The 24,220-nt window shown below is 44.4% G+C and overlaps 1 protein-coding gene across 2 annotated transcripts; it reads right to left on the bottom strand.

Moving 5' to 3' along the window:
- On the bottom strand, positions 1-3,801 carry LOC123113320 (probable LRR receptor-like serine/threonine-protein kinase At3g47570). 2 transcript variants are annotated; one of them, XM_044534522.1, is made up of 3 exons: positions 3,403-3,533; positions 777-1,606; positions 1-648 (listed from the first exon to the last, which is right to left on the bottom strand). In XM_044534522.1, coding segments are annotated over exons 1-3 (1,209 nt in total). In that variant the 5' UTR covers positions 3,405-3,533; the 3' UTR covers positions 1-271. The 2 variants fall into 2 exon arrangements, with proteins under 2 accessions (XP_044390457.1, XP_044390456.1); XM_044534521.1 differs by having other exon boundaries at positions 777-3,801.
- Between the last annotated feature and the right edge of the window lie 20,419 nt (positions 3,802-24,220).

Genomic DNA, 24,220 nt, shown 5'->3' with positions numbered 1-24,220 from the left:
GAATACGTTATTGGTTGATCTTCATTTGACTAGCACAATTATAAGTGACCGACTCCGTACGTAGCGTCCGTCTTCGAGGACAAACTGCAAATACATTTGCTCAAAGGACTACATTTCCCTCGGCTTTGCTGTCTACTTAAGGTAGACATGGTTACTGTGATGAACAGCAACAAGAAGAAAAAGAACAGATACATTGGAATAAGAAGAGAAACAAATACATGCATGCACATTTATAGGGGACAGGAGGCAAGAAACTAGGTAGCAAGCTCGATCACTGTGTTGCACTACACGACGTCTTCACTGTCCGCCCAGTGAACTCAGCTTTGATCTTCTTCAGCGTCACCACCACGTCGCGCATCGTCATCCTTTGGTCAGGCGAGTCGCTAGAACATTGTAAACCTAGCTCGAACACGGACGCAACAAAACCATTGTCCAAGCTGCAGTTCGAAAGAGAGGAGCCTTGCAGTAGGTGACCATCGACGACCTGGAAAAGATCTACCGGAAATGCTCGATGAACCCACTGCCTAAGGGTTAGTTGTGCGTCGAACATAGCGTCGGTTGGTCTCCTTCCGGTGAAAACTTCAAGGAGCATGATCCCATAACTGAACATGTCACTCTTCCGCGATGCTTTTCCAAGTGTTCCGTACTCTGCCAAAAAAATTATAAAATTGAATTAAAACGTAGTTGCTCAACCTTATTATTCTAGGTGGAGCCATAATTATCAATGATTTGTGTAGTTGGTTGAGCAATGTAACATGATCTAGCTAATTAAGTACCTGGTGCCATGTATCCAACTGTTCCAGGCATGCTCACGGATATCATTGAGTTGTCGTCAAGTAGCAACCTTGCAATGCCAAAGTCCGCCACATGTGCAGTCATCTCCTCGTCAAACAACACATTGCTAGGTTTCAAGTCACAGTGCAAGATCAACTCATAATGATCATGGTGCAGATACTCAATTGCCATCGACACATCCAGCATGATGCCCAGCCTCTCAAGGAATCCTAGGTGTTGTGTACTCTTAGAGCAGTGCAGGAGTGTCTCTAAGCTTCCATTTGGCATGTACTCAAGTACTAGTGCTCTGAAGTCCTGTGTGGAACATGTGTTGAGTACCTTTATGAGGTTGCGGTGTCGCGTCATCCGAAGCACTCGACACTCGGTGTCAAAACTTTGGATGGCCTGCTCTAGTTGCATGTCAAGAACTTTTATCGCGACCACCAAGCCGCTGCTCAATAAGCCCTTGTAGACTTTTCCAAAGCTTCCTGATCCGAGGATGTTATGTTCACTAAAATTATTGGTGGCGTGAATGAGCTCACGGTAAGAGATTATCTGATGGCCTATGACACTGGTTGGACTTAAAGATGCATTGTACTCCTCCTTCTTAATTTTCTTTTTGAGCCATAGGTATACACAAATGGCAATGGCAACCACTGCTAATATGAGTGTTGGGAGTAGAAATAGTGGTAAGTGTATATCAGTTGAGGGAGATCTTTCAAGGCAAGGCGAAAACCGAAGGCGTGGAGCACCACATAGGCCAGCATTCCCAATCAAAGATTGCACCGTGAGGTTTGAGAAAACACCTCCCTCGGGTATTTGGCCTTCTAGCCTGTTGAATGAAAGGTTTAAGATAGTCAAATAGGTAAAGTTTGCAAGAAACTTTGGAATGGTGCCCGAGAGATTGTTAAATGAGACGTCTAATGATGCTAAGCTTTTTAGTTTTTCGAATGTGCCCGGAATTGAGTTTTCCAGTGAGTTGTGGGATAGATTTAGGTAGGTTAGCATATTAAGTTGTCCAAGTGATCTTGGGATGCTTCCTGTCAATAGGTTTGAAGAGATGTCCATTTGATATGTTTGTCTTAGACTAGAAATATTGGATGGTAGTGCACCAACAAAGGAATTCTGAGAAATATCCAATTTGATAAGTTTATTCAGGTGGAAAAAGCTCGTGGGTATTGTTGAGCTTAGTTGGTTATTAGACAAGTTGATGTTTTCTAACCAAGTAAGGTTACCAAAGTTGCTTGGTATGCAGCCCGAGAATTTGTTTGCCTGGAGAAATAAATGTTGAACACTCCCGAGCATACCTATTTGTGTTGGTATGGGGCCTAACATGTGATTGTGGGAGAGATCAAGGTACAAAAGATTTTCTAACGTTGAAATAGACTCTGGAATTGGCTCTGTGAATAGGTTGTTTGAAAGATCTATCACTTCAAGGCTACTTATATTTGAAATTGCTAGCGGAAGGCCACTTGTTAACTTATTATAACCTGCGGAGAAAATGGCTAAACGTGAAGTGACGTTTCCCACAAGATCAGGAAGGACGCCGGTGAAAGAATTTTCTTGTACATCAATGCCTTGGAGTTGTCTGCAGTTGGAAAGATCTAACAAGAAGTCTAAATTCCCCTCTAAATTGTTATTTGACAAATCAAGCACGTTCAAATCTGCATTATATTCAAGTGTTCTTGGTCCTTGGCCAGACAACTGATTAGTTCCCAAATTTAGGTAAGACAATTCGGATAAATTTCCAAGGGATGCTGGAATGTTTCCTGTGAATTGGTTGTATCCCAGATGCAAATATGATAGTTTCTGCATAAGACCTAATTCTTGTGGGATTTCCCCTTCCAAGTTGCCATTAGATAGTTCTAATGCAGCAAGACTGGTGAGATTGCCTAGAGTAGCTGGAATTGACCCTATGAGGTTATTAAAACCCAAGGAAATCGCTTCAAGGTGTGGTAATTTGGCTAACCATGTTGGCACGACATCCACAAAGGAATTTCTACTCAAAGAAATTACTTTTAGGTACTGGCATGATGCAAGCCCCGACGGAAACCGACCGGTAAAGTTGTTACGAAATAGTGAAAAAAATTGTAGCATTGGGAGGCTAAAACTTTGATTGGTCGGAAATATTCCAGATAGGTTGCCGTTTCCTGCAAGTGCAAAAATTTGTAACCTAGACATATTGTACATGGCTCGTGGCACTAGGCCGGAGAGTTGATTAACCTGTAGGTTTAAGACCTGAAGCATGGATAGGGATGCAATGGTGTGTGGTATAGGACCCGACAGGCTGTTATTTCCAAAATTGATGTATGCCAATGAAGGCGTGTTGTTGAACAAATACGGAGGTATTTGGCCACTCAAGTCATTTCCAAACAAATTAATTTTCCTAAGGTTGTGCATATGCAGCAGCAATTCAGGAGGGATCTGGCCTGAGAATTGGTTCAAATCTAGACCAAGAAACTCCAGCCTCGTTAGGTTCCCCAGGGTAGGAGGTATGATGCTAGACAAGCTATTTCCACTGAGGCGAAGGTACTTGAGACGATGGAGCCTACCAAGTTCGGGTGGAATGGAGCCAGTGAGATTGGTGTTTGTGAGGTTGAGGATGGAGAGAAAAGAGAGGTTACCGACATGAGTTGTCACGGATCCAACGAGTGGCATCCCCGGCAACGACAGAGCGGTAACCCGTTGCCTGCGCCGGCTGCACGAGACGCCGACCCAGTAACAAAAGGACGTGCCGGTTGTCCAGTTGCCGGCAAGGACGCGAAGAGGGTCGGCGAGCTGGGCTTTGAAAGCCAGCAGCGCGGCGAGGTCGGTGTCGCCGCCGGAGCTGCTGGTCGGGCTGGGAGAAGATGATGGTAGGACCGAGAGTAGCGCGAGCATGAAAAAGATGGGAATGGGAGTAGGCGAGGTAAGAGAGGCCATTGAGCTGGGTGCAGAGTGGACATCATGGACTGGGAGTGTGGAGGTGCATTTGTAGTCCCATGTGTCCATGATTCCATCGCAGGCAGCCATGACCTTGTTGCAGTCATGGCGCGCACGGCACGGCAAAGGCAAGGCAACCGCCAGATCTTTCAAAGTCAGTCAAGCGCTTGCATGCATGTTCCAGGAAACACACGCTGCCGACTGCTGCTGCTGATTGAACTTGTGGACCGTGAAATGAAATGCAGGAGTGGGTGGCCATTCATGGCGTGTAAGACTTGACCTGAGGTGAACTTGTTCCGGCCGGCCACTATAGACAAGGGGGAAGTGTGAACCGGCCTTGCTGTGCGGGCGGCAGCTAGCCTTGACCGACGACGTGCGTCGTCCTAATCTGCTCTCGTCAACACCTCGGAGACTCCAGTGGTAGCTAGTCCACGTCGATCCTACGTAGAAGATGTTGGCCACAAAGACGCGCATTAGGGAAACGGGTCAATAGCTCCTGTGCGACGTTTTTTATGTGAATTTGCTTGAGTGTGACGTTGTTCGAGTGAATGGTTGTGATGCGACACACTTGAGCGTGTAAATAGCTCCAATGCGACATGGCTCTGTTTAACCGTGAAATGAAAAACACGAGGGTTAGCGATTTGAGTTATGACACGCGGGACCCACCAGTTACTCGCATTCGGGTGGGACCCACAACTTATCCACACAAGCATGCCCGTGCTCATCAGCGTGCCCCGACCCGAGCCAGCCCGCCCCCCTCCATTGCTTACCCTGCCCCTTTCCTTTCCCACCTTCTTCTTCCTCTGCTCCGGCAACGAAGCGCGCCGCCGGCGAGTGATGTCTAGCTCGACTTCAGCCACCCGCCAATCATGGACGCAGTATGGTCCACTGCCGTTGACAAGATGCCCCGATTGCCCGCGCATGGAGCCTCTCAAGCGTTTGACTTGTGTGAGGGAAGAAAATGGCAACCGTGGGCGCGAGTTTGTGAAATGTTTGAGCAAGCCACAGCCGGGGCAGGTTAGATCTGTGTTCTTGACCAATTCTATGGTCTAATTTCTCCCGATTTCTTTCTTTTTCCCTCGAATTAGGGCGGTGGATCTGGGTGGTGGATCTAGGATTCATGCGCCGCCGGCCCCCTGTTTTCAGGTTCTGAAGAAATGTGGGCATTTTGAGTGGCTCGATGAATATGTTGAAAGGTTGAAATTGGAGGGATCAACCCCAACCCAAGAGCTCAATTTTGGGGGGCGGCTTGCCGTGGAACAAGCCCCCAATTTGGCGGACAGAGCCGATCCGATGATGCACAGTGCAGAACTGAAGTGTGAATTGAAGAAAATCGGCAAGCAACTAAAGCATCTGATCGATTTGAAGCAGCAAGCAAATAAGATGGCGGGAGCATTTTATGGTTGTGTCATTGCTATGGGTTTATTTTACTTGATGTTCATCAATCGCTAGAATTTGTTATAGTTTCAGTTAGTTAGTCAGCTAGTTTCAGGGGTGCCCAGTAGTTTGAGTTAGCCAGGGATCATTTGTTAGATGAACTTGAATTCGTGTGAAGCAAAACTTGCTTGAATTATTGTACTGATATTCTCAGGGGCCCTATTCAGTGTTCATGCTCTGTTTCCTCTGTTTTTGTTCTTCAGTTAACAGAGTACACACCCAAATTCAGTTTCTAGTAAAAAAACAAAACTGGGCTGCCGAATAGATGTTGGGCCGTGAGAAAATGGGCCCTGAGAAAATAACCATGCCCAAAATAGAGACCAGCCCGCCCGCGTAGGGGCACCAGCCCACCCGCGTAGCGGCACCAGCCCACCTCTAACTTCGGCAAATAAAATGTTACTTATTTTTACTTTGGCCTTTTTCTTGCACTAAATTTTGTGATGGATCATTTTTTGATGCAATAAAACCAAATGTTAATTGTTTTTATGCATGTCTACGGTTCCATGAACTAAATGAGTTGCATGAAGTAAATTAGTTTGCATTTCCTAGTGGCATGTCCATAGTGGGTTTGCATGGGGCTCCTAGTTGCATGTCCATGGTTTGGCCAATATTTTGAAGATGGTGTGTGTGTGGTGAGATTGAGGTGTAGCAACCCGGGCTCGTAGCAACCCATAGCAATACACAAATAATAAGCAAGAACAACCCATAGCAATCTTCAAATAATAGCACGAAACACACAATATATATAGTAGCATAACGATTGCAACCCATAGTTCCACGATAACCTTACAACTCCATGATAGCCTTACAACTTAAAATACTAATACAACTTAATAATAGTAGCATAACGATTACTACTTAAAAAAACTAATACGATAAGCTAGATAGATCGGGGGGCACCAAACGCGGGTTCTTCTTCGGGCTCTTCTTCTCCTCCTCCTCCGGGGGAACAACGCCACCTCGCTCCTCCGGGCGCCGTCCTTCACTCCTCCCCGTTGTTGATGGGGTACGGGAGCGTGTGCATAACGCCGTTGTTGGGGAAGATGCTCTGGAAGTCGGTGAAGATATTGTAGGTGGTGAAAGCTATGAACTCACAACCAACCCAATACGCTCGCCCGAGGAGATGGAAAGCATCGAAAGGGTTAGTGAACGTGGCGAGGAGCCCAACCACAACGCCGTTGTGGTTGACCTCCTCAACATGGTACATCCGAGGAGAGCCGCGGGGGAGGTGGCGGAAGCCGGCCGCAAGGAAGAACTCCGTTAACTCCCTTGCGCCCCTCCACCTCGAGATCGCCCAAACCCTAAGGGTTCTCTCTACATACACTCCGGCCGGGTAGAGCCTTTCCGGCACGGTTGGGGGGAAGCGGTAGGTGGGGGCGGTGTACTGCATGGTGGCGGGGTGGCTCGAGTGCTCGGTCGGGTTTGATGGAGAAGGAAGAAGAAGGGCAGAGGAGGCAGAGGATGGGGTATGATGGATGAGGAGGGAGAGGACGATAGTGCCCGGCTTAAATAGCCCAAGTGCGACGTGGTTTCACCCCGTCGAAACCCTAGAATTAATGGGCGGGCGGCGTTTGGTGGCGCCCCATGAAAGTGTGTACACGAGCGTGGCCGTGGGAAACGGACTGCGACGCTTCTGTGCCACCGGTCGCGGGTCAAGGGGGACGGGCTCACGCACGCGTCTGTGCCGTCGTGGGTCAAGGGGACACGCCTTCCCCGGGTTCTCTACGTGTGCCGCCCGTGCATGCATGCCGTTGCCCATTAATTTGCTCATCTTGCTAGGGCCTGGCTAGAGGGCAAGGTTCGGTCGATGGGAGACGTGACAATAATGGACGCCTTCTTTTGCCCATCTTGTAACGGGCAGCACGCCATTTGAACTGCATCGATACCCACATCGATACCCCATGCCAGTATTGCGTCCTCAAAGAGGAGCACGCCATGCACAGCGTGCACACCACGCCATGCAGCGTTGGCTTTTTGGTTGTCTTCATCGGGCTGCTGCATTGTGGCCGGGTGCATGCTTTGATGCGACGCTGCATCGGTTCTAATGGTAGGCATGCGACAGCTTACTGCGTTGATAGGGGTGGCGGAGCAGGGCTACGTCGAGGCATGCATGCAACGCACGGGCGCAGTCCTGCGGGTGGGCATGCATGCTGCGGGTAGGCACGGGCACGCATGCAACGATGGAAAGGGCACTGCGTAGGCTTGGTCCATGCACCGCGTCAACTCTTGCCGTTGGATTCAAATGAACGGTCCTGATGCTCCAACGAGAGAGGCTGATCCAAACCCCACCGCGTCAACCAATCAGCGCGTCTCATGCGGATCGCTGCACACTGTAGCTAACCCTAGCGCCTGATCTCAACCGTCCACGCACAACGATCGACGACCAGGTAGTGTGCGGGGTTTTGAGGGGTTTTGAGAGGGGTTTTGAGGGGTTTTGAGAGGTTTTGACTGATTAGGGTTGAGCATAACTAATTCAAAAAAAATCAAAAAATATAAAACTTGCGCACATAGTCTTATTATGTCGTATAGTAACGAGAAAAAAATATAAATATGGTTTACATACATTTTTACGAAAAATCCTTCACAAAATTGTCATTCCTCAAACAATGTAGTATGGAGTTCAAGGGAGAGAGTAGTGGGCACCCGAGAGTAGGTGGAGTTTTGAAAATGAAAAGTGTGAAAACCTCACCAAAACTTCATTTTGGATTGACTAAGAAAGATCTGAACTTACTTTTCTCATTTTCATGTTTTAAACTTGTTTTATATATAATTTTCTATTAAACCTTGTTTTTTCAAAAAGAAAAGAAAAAAATAGAAAATTAATTCAATAAATAGTGAGACTTTAGATTTACACTATATAGGTAGAATAGATGTGTAGAAAAATTATTTGGCTGGTTTAGACAAGGTGCCAAAAAAACTTGCTTAAATATGAGGCCGTTTACCCTACCTTTGGAGGTCATTTGAAACACACTTTTCATGACTATGAGTTCAACGGGTTACCAAAAGGGCTCGGAATGATCAGCAAGCAAACATATTTCAGTTGAGGTACTTTAGATAGCACTAAAACATCAATAGCCCAAATTTAAATTTAAATTTAAATTTTATTTGGCTGGTTTAGACAAACAAGTTCGAATAGAAATATGGGGATACATAGTGACTACCAGTACGCACCAAGTTACAAATATTATTACATGCCCCAAATTTTCAAACTGTTCTCTGTTCTACTTCTTCCTACCACGTCGTGTGCCCTTCTTCGCCTTAGCCCTTCTTATTTTTGGTTCTACTACACACACAAGTTCACTGATCATCTTGGTTTTCTTCACTGGTCTTTTCAACACCTCGCCAATACCCTCGTGATCAGTGTCTTCAGTCTCAATGTTGACACCAGTTTCAGTTTCTTTGGTGTGTACCTCAACATGGGTTTCTTCAGTCTGAACCTCGACACGCTCAGGTTCAGTTTCTTCAGTCTGAACCTCGACACGCTCAAGTTCAGTTTCTTCGGTGTGCACCTCCACATCAGTTTCTTCAGTCTGAATGTTGACTGCAGCAGGATTTTCTTCAGTCTGCTCAGGCTCAGGCACACTTCTCTTCTTTCTACCGCCATTGACTCTTGCTTTTTTTGTTGGCCAACACTGTTCAACAACAAGGGGCTGACTTGCTCGCTTCCTCCTGTGCAGAAAATGTTATAGATATAGTAATTGGAAAAAAGCACCAAATCAAAACACAGACAAATAAACAAGAACATACTTTGGCTTATCAGGAGTGTAACGGCATTTGACAGATCCCACTCTGTGCCCAAGTTCCTGGCACAACTTGCATCTGTTTTTGTTACCTTTTTGGGCCCTTTTTGGCTTTTCATCTTTCTTTCCCTTCTTACTACTCCCACCTTTCTCAAACCATGCCTTGAATCTACTCTGTTTAGGCCTGCCAGCCTTTCTTTTCGTCAAGGGAGGACACATGGAAAATTCAATGTCCACTTCAGGCCACTGAGACTGATCTGTAAGTGCTGGAATTGGAGTAGCATATGCAGCTTTGAATCTTGCTACCGAATAATATTCATGCAGATATGGGTGCATGTTTATCTTCGGTTGGGATGCTAAGAAAAGAATGGCATGCTCACATGGTTTACCAGTGTGTTGCCACTCGAGGCAAGTGCAATCATGCAATTCAGTGTTAACAACATGTCTCCTTCCAGTTTTGTTATCTCTAACTTCAGCACCCCAAGGTGAAGATTTTTCAACAAACAAATGTGAAAGACTTCTGCTCCTATTGACCACCTGTTGTACCACTGCTGGAAGCTTATCACCTTGCAGACAATCACCTATCCTTCTTCTCAATTCCCACAACCGCATGAGCATGATCCTGATTTGGTCAACCATGTCATGCACAGGCAAATCTTTTAACTCCTTCACCTTGTTGTTGAAACTCTCTGCCAAATTGTTGTTGATGTGGTCACACTTGATGGCAGTGTTGAATGCTGACCTGTACCATAACAAAGAATGGTAGGTGTTCAGCCATGGACCAAACTCATCACATGCTGCCATTATCTTATCAAGATGATATTTGTGTGTCTGTCTAGTGTAAGATCTTGCTGCTGGCCACATGCGCCCAAATTCTTCTCCTCTAAATTTTTTGATCAAATTCATCCACAAATGACCGAAGCACTCCCTCTGCTCAGCATGTGGGAAAACATTTTTCACTGAATTTTCAAGCCCCTTACATGCATCTGTGTGTATAGCCAAAGGTGACACTGGCCCTAGGCATCTTTTCAACTGGATCATGAACCATGTCCATGAAGCCTCGGTTTCTGACTGAAACAAGCCAACAGCAATAGGAAACATCCAGTTGTGTCCATCTAGAGCATTGCATGCTGCCAACTGACCATTCCACTTGCCTGTCAAAAATGATGAGTCTATGCTCAAATATGGACGGCACCCTGCTTTGAAGCCATCTATGCAAGGCTTCAAAGCCATAAAAAACTTGGAGAACTTGACTTCACCTTTGGCTGATACCTCTGTATCTATCTCCACAACACTACCAGGTGACCTCTTTTCCACCTCTGCTTTGAAGTTGTAAAGCATCCTAAATGTATTTGCCCAATCACCATATAAATTTTTCATTGTCCTTTGTTTTGCCTTCCACACTGTGGTATATTTCAGTTTAATGGGGTACATCTTTTCCAAGTCTACTTTGAGTTTCTTGGCAGTAGTGTTTGGTGTTTTGGCTAAAATTGGGGTGATCTTTTCTGCAACCCAAAGTTGTGATGTCATGGTTGATACTCTCTGTGAACTTGTAATACAAGTATGTTGATTGGGGATTTGGTTAACCCTGACAGTACTTCCATCAGGTTGCAGTCTAGCAGATATGTACCACTTGCAAGGCTTGACACTACCATCAAATCCTCTGCACCTCGCATAAAACTTCTTCCTATCAGTCCAAACAGTCTTGGCATCAAACTCATGTTTCACTGCATAAGTCTTGAAACACATCCTAAACTCCTTCATGCTTGGGAACAACTTGCCTACTTCAATGACAGGGTTTTCTTTGTCATACACATGCACCAGCTCATCATCATGTGCATCATCTACTTCATCTGCAGCTTGTTCCATCAATTGTCCATCTACATCTTCATCAACATTAGCAGGCAAACTAGATTCTCCCCTCTCCTGCTTATCTCTGTCATCGACTGGAATGCCAAAAAGTTTGGCCATCTCAATGTCAGGCATTGGTGCAATGACCAAATCAGTAGGCTCATCTAATTCAACTACATTCCAATCAACAGTTGCTGCAGTTTCAGTTTCAGTTCCAGTCACCTGTCCCTCTTCGGCTATTACTGTAAGTTCAGTACACATGGGAATCAATGGCCTCTGTGTAGCCCAATCATCATCTACCATCTGCGCAGCCAATTGTGATGGCACATATCCAACCTTCGAAAAAATATTCAGATCAACCAGCTCAGCAAAAAAATTAGCTCGTTTGCTTGTCCAGCCGTTTTGCCGATCGATTTCTTCAACAATCTGTTCACCATCTTCCATTCTCACATACTCTCCTTTCCAATCATCAAACCGCAACAGTGATACTTCTTGCTCTGGACCCCAAACAACATTCTCCCCAATTTTTTCCACCCATTTCTTCACTGCCTTCTCTCCCATGTTCTGTAGAACTTGTGGATCAATCTCTGTAAACTCAACCTCCCATTTAACAATTGTGTCTCTCTCAATGTTCTGAATGCTACCATCAACTAATTTTGCCTTTGATGGAAAGAAATTGACCGTCAATTCAAAGGTCCGAGCGGCAGCATCCCCTCTGTCAGTGGCGGACAGTATGAGCCCGTGAGAAAGAGCAGACTAGGCCCTAATTGCATGCAAAATTGGATCAGAGAGAGGAGCATTACCTATTCGAAGTTGAATCTGGCGGCTCCATCTCAGTATGCCCACGGGCTCCCCTCACAACCTATCGATTCAACAAGCGAAAACAGAGGAAACGAGCTGAGATCTACAGGGCCGAGAGGAACGGGAGGGGGACTAGTGTTCTCACTCACCATTTTTTGAGGACGAAGGCTCCGCCGCCGTTGAGAACGAGGGCTCCGCCGCCGCCGTTGAGAACGCAAGATCCGCCGCCACCGGAGAAGAAGGGGGGGAGGGGGCAGAGTGGCGGGCCCGGCACGGTCGGGCGGCAGGGCACGGTCAGCTGTTTTGAGGAGCAATTAAGTTGGACCCACATGTCCTAACATAAACGGGCTTGGTTGACGACCAATTTAACCATATTTAACACCCCATGTGGCCCTGGGCTATTTATCTGCTCAAATGTGTCGCACCACAGCCATTCGCTCGAACAAAGTCGCACTCTAGCCAATTCACATCAAAAACATCGCACAGGAGCTATTGGCCCTAGGGAAACATGTGAAGAGTGTCATTTGGCATAACTTCACTTTCATCGTATACAACCGATTTGCTTCGGTCGGTGACGCGTGCCCACATCCGTGTAAATTCACCTCTATGCTTGTTGTTCACCGCACACACAATCAGCCGGCCAGCTCCCTCCTGTTCTCCCCGTTCTTTCATCTTCATGGTGGTTTTCGGCCATCTTCTAAGTGGACACTTATTTTGTCCTTATATATTTGGATCGGACAGTCCAAACATGTTTAGTCCGTCAACATAGATGCTCATACTGGGCCGGACACGGGCGGACGTTCGGAATGCTTGCTATTACAGATCCAGATGATGGATCAAAAACTTTTCTACACTCAACACGTGACGGTTTGACATGGAATGCGTCTGGTTTGAAGGCGAAGCCACAGTTACTTCATCGTTTGACCGTGAAACTTTTTCTTACATCCAACATACATGGTTACATATTTCATGTGAAAATTTGGCATTTCTCAGGGTTCCTTTCATATATTTAAGTCACTAGATACACTTATAACATTTAATGAATATATAATTTTAGTTTGAACTACAAGTACATGAAAAATGACCACTATTTTTTTTGAAAATAACATTTAAGTTATTGGTATAGTGTTAGGTTTAGTACAACATTTTTTTGGAAATTAAAACATTTGGGTGAGAAAATTCCAAACTTCATTACATGCATCTTATTCTTTTTAATCTTTTATGAAATCTAAATTTGCTCAAAGAAAATATAAAAAATTGCGCGGTGACATTGTAACATCTCATGAGATACTGTTTAAAACTTTAGATAGTGTCATAAAAGTTAGACTGTACGTGCTTTACTAGTGAAACAAATCCACCAATACTAAGTGATATATATGAGTCAATAGTGATGCACCTTTAAAACTGTCCGGTCAGAGACGACGTACCCATGAGTGACCCCTCACCCTACATGGAATGTCCTGTTAGTGATAAAGTACGAGTCATCATAGATTTGTCTGTAAAACTGGGTCCTTGGTGACTAGTCATTAGTGGTCCCTACTAGACCCCACCCCCCCCCCCCCCAATTGGCCGAACAATGATAACGTATTCAGAGTCATTTAAGAACCTCATCAGTGACCCCCTCCCCCCCTAAAGCTAGGTGATCAGTGATGATAGTCATCAATGCCACCTGGCTCCATAGGGGGTCACTGATGAGGGGCCCGTACTAAAACGCTCCATGATGGTGCCTCTGGAACGGCCCCAAATCTAGGGGTAGAGGAGGGGCATCTAAACGTCCGCCATGTTGAACGTCGATATATCGGACCCACCCAGAGCCCGCGGTTTTTGACAATCTACTCCACATTCTTCCCACGCCTGACCCCGATGCGCGCCAAATCAGCCCCAACGCCACCACCCCCACCCTCTCCATCGTCTACCACGCTCAACCAGGCGGCCCCCCACATCGGCTAAAAAAGGACCTCCTGATGATGCTGGCTTGCGGGCCCAGGCGAACGCATGTCCATTTAATACGACGAGTGGCGGACGCGCAGACGTCCGTGTAGTGTCCACGTGGATGCAAATCTGACGCAAATTTAAGCCGGAAATGCGTCCAGACAAACATTAAGTGGAAGCAATTTGAGGATGTGTTGGGTCATCATTTCTGTTCCTTTCGGCCCAATCAGATATGCGCGGACAAATGAGTCATCGCCCTGGAGTTGGCCTAAGGGCTGGGTTGGAGATGCTCTAATTGAGCCCACTTTTGCCAGAGCTTATCACCGTTGCCGGCCCACACCGGAAAACAGCAGTGTCAAGTCTGATTTCCTGCATTTCCACTCCACCCCTCAGAACCACTAAAAAAACTCCACCACTATGGAAAAAAAAATCCCGCATTCTAACAGACCTACTCCTGTTGGTTCTCGCCCCCATGTCATAGATGGTGCGTCCAAGCCGACCATATTTACCGGAGGTCTCGGCTTCATGGTGGCGCACGACTCCACCCTCGGTGAGGTCGTCGCCGAGCTGCCCAGCAAGCTCTTTATGGATGCCGTCAGAAACTTCAGGACCGACGATGCTTGCGGCTTGCTCCGCCATCTTGTGGTACGGCGTTGTTTGATCACGATTGCTCTCTAGTTGTTCGATGAAATGTGACATGCTCCTTTTGTGCTTCACGACCTCAGACTGCGTTCAGACCGACTTATTTCACTGTCCAAACAAGTGGAGTGCAAATAAATTGCTCGTTTAGCTTCATTATGTACAGTAATGTCTCCCAAAATTTAAACCCTAGAATCATGAATGTGACAATGTTTTGTTGTAGGTGCGAAAAACAATGGCTTGCAGGCTAATAATAAGTAGCGGCAGTCAAGTTCTATGGCCAAGTACACCAAAATCAGATCAGTTTGTTAGGGATGACACCAAGCAGGTGTGAAGTTATTTTCCTCAAACTTGCTCCTTTGAATGTGAATGTCGGAGTACTCAAATACGTGCATCTCTAAATAGATACATACACCATCTACTTACAAGTACCTTGAGAACACAATGTTTGATTTTGCACTAATCTGTAAGTGCTTTGTATATATACTTTGTCAGCACACCGGATAGCGCTTCAGATGATCAGGCGGCAGCCACAACAGGCGACGACCCTGTTCATCATCCAACAAGCAGAGAAGAGGCGGAAGAATTCAAAAGTCCTCGTGGGCCTGCAGCGCGGCCCACTCGGGTGAAGACGAAGCCCAGATGGAACGCCGGCCCGGAATGGATGTAGTTTAAATACCCTTGTAACGTTCGAGTGGATTGGTTTTGGACGGACGGCGGCTTCGGCCGATTGTAACAGCTGTAGCAGTGAGGGAGGTCGGGAGGATAAACACGCTACCAAATTCCCCAATTCGCCACCAACCCTAGCTTCCACGCGTAGATCGATTACGACCCTTACACTTGGTATCAGATTCGGCGGTCCTGGCGCTTCCCCAACACCATCACGAGACGCGGTGGCGAGATCGGCGGCGAGCGGCGGCGATGGAAAAGCTGTCGGAGGATGGGCGCGGGGTCTACGAGCTCCTTCGGGCGGATCTCGCGGTCGACCTCGACAAGCGGTTCCGAGACCAAGGTGCGGATCTCCTCAAGGCCATGGAGAAGCTGATTTCGACAAATACTTCGACCCTCGACGGCTTGCTCTCTGCGCGCGTGGACGGGGTCCGCGACGAGTTGTTGATGGAGATGGAGCAGCTTCGGGGCGACCCGTTGAAGGGGAATATTCCTCCGCAGGAAGATCCGTCTCCGTCGCGTGTGGCTGGGAATGGTCGCGGCGGTGGCCCGACTGATTCCCTCGGCTTCGACAACGATTACCGGGGGAAGGCGCATAATACTTATGTCCCTCCTCCGGTCAGAGGTGCGCGCGAGTCCAATTTTTCGTTCCGTCCTTCTCTGGGCCGCGAGTCGAGTTCCTTTGATGCTGCTGTTCGTTTGCATTTGGTGCTCGCTTGGAATTGCCGCGATTTGATGGTGCCAACCCGCGTCTGTGGCAAACGCGGTGTGAAGATCAGTTTAGGTTGTGGTGTACTCCGGCTCATCGATAGATTTCTCTGGCAACGGCTCAATTTGAAGGTGTTGCTGCTCGTTGGTTGGAGTCGATGCAACGTCGACAGCCGCAGGCAAGTTGGTCTGAATTTTGTCAGAGTCTGCAGAACCGCTTTGGGCGTAATCAACATCAGACATTGGTTCGTCAGTTGTTTCGAATATCTCAGACCTCATCGGTAGCAGATTATGTGGAGCGCTTTGCTGATTTATATGATCAATTGTCTGCGTATGAAGAGGCACCCAATTCCCTGCATTATACAACTAGATTCCTAGATGGACTTAAACCTGGTGTCCGTGTTGCTGTAGCTCTGCAGAAACCACGCGATTTGGATGCTGCGTATGATTTAGCTTTGTTGCATGAGGAGTTAGGTGAGGGACTTACTCCACTTAACCATGTTCCTGCTGCTAGATCGGGGCCTATGCCATTGCCACTGCCACCGTATAAACATCGCAATTCTAATGATAAACGAAGTGTTGAAGTTCAGAAAACAAGTCAGTCTGAAGATAAGTGGTCTGCCTTAAGGAATTATCGCAAGTCCAAGGGTCTGTGCTTTGTCTGTGGGGAGAAATGGTCTAAGGATCATATGTGCAAATCGTCAGTCCAGTTGCATATAGTGCAGGAGCTTATTGATCACATTCAATCAGAAGACACACCCACTACTGACAATAGTCCTCAAGACCAGATGTCTGTCTGTAGTATGCATTTTTCTGCTGCTGCTGTAGGGAAACAGTCTAGTGCACCCACATTGCAGTTGTTGGTTGAGTTGCAAGGCATGGAACTTATCTTTCTTGTGGATTCAAGCAGTACACATTCTTTTATTGATAGCAGTTTGCAGAACAGATTGACAAATATTCAAACACATGATCCTGTGACAGTCTCTGTAGCTGGTGGAGGTACATTGCAATGCAATTCTGTTCTAAAGTCTTGCTCCTGGAGCTGTGATCAAGTAGAATTTGCTACCAGTTTTTGATTGCTTCCTCTAGCCAGTTATGATGGAATTATAGGGCTGGATTGGCTTGCTCAGCACAGTCCTATGCAGGTTGATTGGGTTCAGAAGTGGATGTCCTTTTACTATCAAGGAGATACAGTTACATTGCAAGGGCTGTTGCCTGAAGATGTGGCAGTTACAGTGTTTTTTGTTTCCCTCATCAAACCTGTGGAACAGAAACTGGTTCAGCCAGAGTTAAAAGTGTTGTTGGATAAGCATGTTGTAGTCTTTGAAAATCCAACTACATTACCTCCTAGAAGACTTAAAGATCACACCATTCCCTTGATTCCTGGAGCCAGGCCAGTATCTGTTAGGCCCTACAGGATTGCTCCCCATTTGAAGGATGAATTGGAAAGACAGATTAAAGAGTTGTTGGACTCAGGAATGATTAGGCATAGTAACAGTGCTTTCTCTTCTCCTGTGTTGTTAGTTAAGAAGAAGGAAGAAGGGACTTGGAGAATGATAGTTGATTATAGACAACTCAATGCTATCACAGAAAAAGGGAAATATCCAGTGCGTGTAATAGATGAACTTCTGGATGAACTTGCAGGAGCTTGTTGGTTTTCTAAGCTGGATTTGAAAGCTGGTTATTATCAGATCAGATTGGCACCAGGAAAGGAATACAAGACTGCATTTCAAACTCATAATGGACATTATGAATTTAATGTGATGGGCATGGGATTGACAGGAGCACCTCGCACATTCCAAGGACAAATGAATTTTGATCTTTCGCCTGTTGTGAGGAAGTTTGCTTTGGTTTTTTATGATATTTTGATATTCAGTAAGACCTTGGAAGAGCACTGGGGACATTTGGATGAGGTGTTGTCTATTTTGCATAAGGAACAGTGGAAGGTTAAAATGTCTAAATGTGATTTTGCTCAGTCCAAGATAGCATATCTGGGGCATGTTATTTCTGCAGAAGGGGTTTCTACTGACCCTGATAAGATAGTGGCTGTTAAGCAATGGCCTACTCCACAGAATGTGAAGGAAGTGAGGGGTTTCCTTGGTTTGAGTGGTTACTATAGAAAATTCATTAAACATTATGGAATCATTGCAAGGCCTTTGACTGATCTGCTTAAGAAAGGGGTTCCTTTTGTATGGACCAGCATTACAGAGGAGGCTTTTGTTACAGTTAAGAATGCCCTAGTGTCTGCTCCTGTACTGGCCTTACCAGATTTTAGTAAGCCATTTCTGATTGAGACTGATGCTTGTGACTATGGTATTGGTGCAGTGTTGATGCAACAAGGACACCCACTAGCATTTGTCAGTAAAACTTTGGGGCCTAAAAATAGAGCTCTATCAGTGTATGGAAAAGAGTATTTGACTATTTTATTGGCAGTGGATAAGTGGAGGCCTTATTTGCAAGTTCAGCAGTTCACTATTAAAACTGATCAAAGAAGTTTGGCTCATTTACAAGACCAAAGATTGCATACAGTTTGGCAGCAGAAGTGTCTTACTAAACTCCTTGGATTGCATTATCAAATTCAGTATAAACAAGGTGTAGCAAATAGTGCAGCTGATGCTTTATCCAGAAGACCTCCTGATGATTCTCAGTTGTTTTCCATTTCCAGTAACCAACCCACATGGTTAGTTGAGATTGTTAACAGTTATAAACAGGATGAGAGAGCCATGGCAATTATGCAACAATTAGCTGTGCAACCAGCTTCTAAACCACCTTACAGTTTGGTTAATGGTCTTCTGAGATATAAGCAGAGTATTTGGGTTGGCCCTGTTCCTGAATTACATCAGAAATTTTTCTCTGCTTTTCATGATAGTCCTTTGGGAGGTCATTCAGGGTTTCCAGTGACATACAAAAGGATCCATGCCTTGTTTACTTGGTATGGAATGAAGAAGTTTATTTTACAACAGGTGCAATCTTGTTTGATATGTCAGAAAGCTAAACCTGAAAGAGTACCTTATCCTTGTTTGTTATCTCCCTTGCCAATTCCACATCAAGCTTGGGATACTTTGTCTATGGATTTTATTAATGGTCGTCCCCAATCATCTCAGCACAACTGCATTTTAGTGGTAATTGACAAATTTTCTAAATATGGTCATTTCATTCCACTCAAACACCCTTTCAATGCTCAGAAGGTGGCTGAGGTGTTCTTAGATAATGTGTATAAATTGCATGGTATGCCTAGTGTGATCATATCTGATAGAGATCCACTGTTTACTAGTCACTTTTGGAAGCTGTTGGTTGCAAGAACAGGAACTCAATTGAATATGAGTACAACAAATCATCCTGAAACAGATGGGCAGACTGAGAGGGTGAATCAGCAGGTGGAGTGTTATTTGAGATGCTTTATTAGTGCTCAACCACACAAATGGAGTAAATGGTTACCATTATGTGAATTCTGGTACAACTCCAATTGGCATTCTGCATTAGGGAAGTCTCCTTTTGAAATATTGTATGGATATACTCCCAGATATTTTGGCATCTCTGCAACTGACATAATTGCTCCATTGGAAATGCAAGACTGGTTGCAATCTCGTCAAGCAGTCACAGAAATAGCTCGACAACACTTGTTACGAGCACAACAGCGCATGAAACATCAGGCTGACAAGAAGAGAACTGAACAAATTTTTGCAGTTGGGGATAGTGTTTTTCTCAAGTTGCAACCTTATGCTCAGTTATCATTGTATTCCAGAGCAAATCAGAAACTGGCCTTCAAGTATTATGGGCCCTTCTCAATTCTGGAGCGCATTGGAGATCGAGCCTATCGGTTGGGCCTTCCTGATAACAGTAGGCTACACCCTGTTTTTCATGTTTTTCAACTTAAAAAGTTTTGCCTCGAGAGACAATTCCCAATAAGACATTGCCTACATCCCGGGCAGCTATACAAGTTCCTCTCAGTATACTGCAGAAGCGAGTGCGCTCTCAAGGTAACAAAACTATTGCCCAGGGTCTGGTTCACTGGTCTGAGTCTTCTCCTGCAGATGCTACTTGGGAGGATTTGGAGCATTTGAAGCAGCAGTTTCCCCGTGCTCCGGCTTGGGGTCAAGCCGGCTCTCAAGGAGGGAGGAATGTTAGCACACCGGATAGCGCTTCAGATGATCAGGCGGCAGCGACAACAGGCGACGACCCTGTTCATCATCCGACAAGCAGAGAAGAGGCGGAAGAATTCAAAAGTCCTCGTGGGCCTGCAGCGCGGCCCACTCGGGTGAAGACGAAGCCCAGATGGAACGCCGGCCCGGAATGGATGTAGTTTAAATACCCTTGTAATGTTCGAGTGGATTGGCTTTGGACGGACGGCGGCTTCGGCCGATTGTAACAGCTGTAGCAGTGAGGGAGGTCGGGAGGATAAACACGCTACCAAATTCCCCAATTCGCCACGAACCCTAGCTTCCACGCGTAGATCGATTACGACCCTTACACACTTCATAAAAAACTTGCAATTAAACTCTTAAAGTATCCGCAGTACGTGGGTGGGAAATGCAATCTCTTAGGTCCTAATTCCGAATAGTGAACTGTCCTGAATGAAAAATGTTAACTTAGGTGTTTTTTGGAAGACGTATCCTAGTATGTATAGAACGTGAAACTACACATTCTATTGTTGTGTAGCTAAGTAGTCACCCTTCTTCATCAACCTTCCGCCTTCGAGGCTCCGGTAACAATAGGTCGCATAGCAACGGAAACTCATACGATGTGGCAATTAGAGAATCAAGTTACTTATGGAACATATTGAACTATCTTTTGGTGCTCGTTCGTATGGAAATTTTTGGATGATGATACCATTTGAGTGATATTATACGTGATCATATCTCCCACTATACGGGCGTAAAACCCAACAGAGCTTGAGAGCATGTATTCCTAGCTCAACGGTAAAATAAAATGAATCTTCCTACTTTTGTTAAGTATCACATGTAGATGACTTCTGTATTATGTGAAGCCTTCTTGTTTTGTGCAAAGTTTTGGATTTTGTGAGCTATGCAAAAAAGAACTTTAAACCCTTAAATTTTTTAACACTACTTTATCGTCATGTTCACTTTTTAGACTCCGAGTCAGGTCCAAAATAATGTTCAAACTTGAGTTTTTAAATGGTTGTGGGATACATATTGAGGCAGCCATCAATAGTATTTGTCTACTATCTGGTTAGTCTCGGGTGTCTACTACATCCTTTCTTTTTCATGCAGATTGCAAATCAACTTATTTTCTCACCAGAACTTGGACATACATAGTTCATTTTGGTATCTACATGCATGTTGATAATCCACTTCTAAGCCTAGCCTCATCTGCACCCGCGCTGAAAAAAATAAAACAAATACTAGAGAAATTCAAAAAATTCCAAAAAAAATTTGCATGCCAGATAATTTGATGTATGAGGTCAGCTCGAATTTTCAAATCATTTGGACATCTGAACAGGTCTAGGCCAAAAAGACAAATTCGGAGTCTGTAAAAAAGCTTACTGCTGATGCACTGTTTTGATCTGATTTATCTTTTTTGCTGAGAGCTAATCAGATATCCAAATGATCTGAAAATTGGAGCGGACCTCACGCAATAAATTTTCTACAATGCAAAAAAATGGATTTTTTTTAAATATTTTTGTGATTTTTCTTTGACCGGGTGCAGATGAGTCTGGGCACCAAAATGCTGCACTCGTAGTTTTTTTTTCATTTTCTAAACTTGCTCCTTGGATTTACTTTTTTGAAACAAGAAGAGCACCCGAGCATAGTTGCACAAAATCCACGTCAATTAGGCTTGCTGCTATAAATTGAGTAACAATGATTCGTAAATATAAAAAACAGTGTAAAATAATAACGAATGATGCTATTAGATTTTGATGTTGAAAATAAATAAATATTTATGATAGTGTATTTTACAAGAAAGTGTGGCTAAACGCTCCCTAGTAGTAAGTACTACTCCCTCCGTTCCTAAATATTTATCTTTCTAGAGATTTCAACAAATGACTACATACAGAGCAAAATGAGTGAATCCACACTCTAAAATATGTCTACATACATCCATATATGGTAACTATTTAAAATCTTTAAAAAGACAAATATTTAGGAACGGAGGGAGTAGTTGGGATAAAAAATAGATATATTTTTCTTGTGCTACGCAAAGAAGCCAATGGGCGCCCACAATGTGAGGGGGGAAAATCCATCCATAAGCCAAAAGTCCTCCTTATGGGTTCCCAATATATATCAGTTCGCACGGGGCAACTTTCATCAGGAAAGGCTAAGATACACGTCTTCCGGGCCACAAGCCCATGTTCCATTTTAGGTTCATGAATAATGGAATAGGTCGTTCATGTGACACACTTAGTCGGAATAGAATTTTCTCGCCTTTTGACTATCGGACCGGAGGCTTTCCAGCATTAGTCCTAGTCTCTCTGCGTAGTGCAAGCGACAATTCCAAAGAAGTATTACCACCTGTCTCGTTTTAACCTCCATCTTGCATTCTCGTTGAAAAGGTGCACCAGAAGTTCAAACATCATACCCATATGGCCTCGATGTGGCTTTTGTCCAAGCAAGAAAGCTCAAGCTTAGGGGTAGCACTTAGGTTATGATTAATCAATAAGCACCGAAATTGTGCTCCTTCCATTTCATAATATAATATGTTATTACATTCAATATGTGCGTATATTGGATGTAATCTATATCTATACCTACTAATAAAACAAGGTGCATTCGTCATTTTCTTCATCCGTTTGCTGTCGAAAATATTTTTTTTTCTATTCGAGATGGTACTAAATTCTTATGCATTCGTCTTCTAAAGAAAAGGTTTTTTCAGAATTTCGTACGTGGGCCACGCGTTGTGGCCAGGCGAAGCCAACCCACTTATTTTTCCCACGCAGTTATGACTTCTATTTTCCGCACAGGACGACAAATAGTCGGAGTTTCACACAGGACAACCAATAATGGGTTGGCCCATTTTTCTTTGTTTTTGTGTTTTATTTCTATTTTTATTGCCCCTCCCATGTATCTTTTTTCACTTACAAGTTATTTTTCTTAAATAATATATTTCATAAATTCAGAATTCTAAAAAACTTTCAGAATTTCAAAAAAAAAATGAAATTATAGAAAATGTTCAGAATTCCAAGATTTGTTGCTATTTTGAAAAATATTCGTAACTTGAATTGTTTTTCCATTTTTTTATTAACTTCAATTGTTTTTCAGAATTGTTTGAGATTTCTAAAAAGAAAATGGCAATTTAAAAAATACTCCAAATTCGAAAAATATTCTTATTTTAGTGAAATTTTCACAATTCAAAATAATGTTAAAAGATAAACTTTTTCAAAAAAATGTTATGAATTTTCAACCCATGCTCCTGTTCTAAAAAATGTTCACAAATTCAAATGATGTTCATGTTTTTATTAAAAAAAGATGGTGTTTCCAAAAATGTTTGTGAAACTTTAAAGATATTCTTGTTTCTAACTTTGTTCATGTTTTTCTGAAGGTGTACATAATTTTCAAAAAATGGTTCGGGATTTTAAAAATAGTTCATGTTTCCTACAATATCCAAAAACTTCATACCTTTAAATCTCCTAGATTGAAAGGGAAAGTAGTTTGAATAATTCATGGGCCTTCTCTTGCGTACGATAACATAACAAAACTCTTAAATGCCCTCGATAGATGAATGAAAAAAATAACGGGTTGATTATTTCACTCCCTGTGAAGCCAAGAAGCTAAATGTTCCTTTTTCACGTGTGCACACGGTTCTGCTTGCACATATAATTCTCACTAACTTTAAATGCATACTAATTTTTCTCCCGTTGCAACGCACGGGCAGTGGCGTAGCCAGTCCAATAAGCCAGGATGGTCCATTAATAGAAATAGTTACATAAGTTTATTTATTTTCAAAAAAATATTTTTTTTCTAAACTATATACAAGCTATGGGGAAATTCCAGATTGGTCCATGGACCACCCTGGCCACCCCCTAGCTACGCCACTGCGCACGGGTATATATGCTAGTAACATCTTATATTATGGAGTGGAGGCAGTACCATCTAGTTCACATAGCAATAAGGCTAGTTATAGTGGGAGTAACTTAGGTAGTAACATAACACATCCCAACACAAATTTGCTTATGTGGCATGGAGTTAATGAGAGAGATGTTTGTGATAACATAATATGTTACTGTAACATAACACACCCCGAGAAAGAATGAGTCTATGTCTCAATTAATAAAGGCTTGTATGTTATCATCCATATGTTACTACCCATTATAAAGGTAGTAACATGGACTAATAACATATGCATGTTAAGTGTAAGTTACTCCCCACTATGACCAGCCTAACAAATTAATTCCAATAACAAAGCTATGAGTTTGATTGTATTTATGCATGTAAAATAGGTCTAGCGGTGGTCGTGTACACGTATTATGTACGTATGTAACTTGTATGTGTTGATCATTATATATAGAAAGACGTGAAGAGGCTTTGCCCCACGGGAAACCCTAAACCTATTCTCAAACTTGGTAATCAGAGCCTACCTAGCCGCCGCCGCCTCTCCTCCCTCCGCCGCCATCGCCAGCCTCTCCTCGCGGCCGCCGCGATGTCCAAGGCCCCTGCCACCGATCAGTCCTCCTCATCGACCGCCGCGATGATCACGTCCTCCGCCCTCGCCTTCACCATGCCCGGCCCCTTCATTGCTCCGCCCTCGGCGACGGCTCCCGTTCCCGTCCTTCTGCCCATCACGGTCTCCCT

The sequence above is a fragment of the Triticum aestivum genome, chromosome 5B (genome assembly GCF_018294505.1).
Source record: "Triticum aestivum cultivar Chinese Spring chromosome 5B, IWGSC CS RefSeq v2.1, whole genome shotgun sequence".
In the NCBI taxonomy this organism is placed as follows: Eukaryota; Viridiplantae; Streptophyta; class Magnoliopsida; order Poales; family Poaceae; genus Triticum; species Triticum aestivum.
The sequence above is the reverse complement of the archived record's forward strand: the minus strand, read 5'-3'. Positions and strand labels throughout refer to the sequence as shown.

What these genes read in the sequence shown, in the direction of transcription:
- LOC123113320 (XM_044534521.1), bottom strand. Translation starts at nt 3,786, where the DNA reads ATGGCTGCCTGCGATGGAATCATGGACACATGGGACTACAAATGCACC. An exon ending in AGTTGGATACATGGCACCAG is followed by an intron (nt 649 to 776) that starts GTACTTAATTAG and finishes TTTTTTTGGCAG; the next exon opens with AGTACGGAACACTTGGAAAA.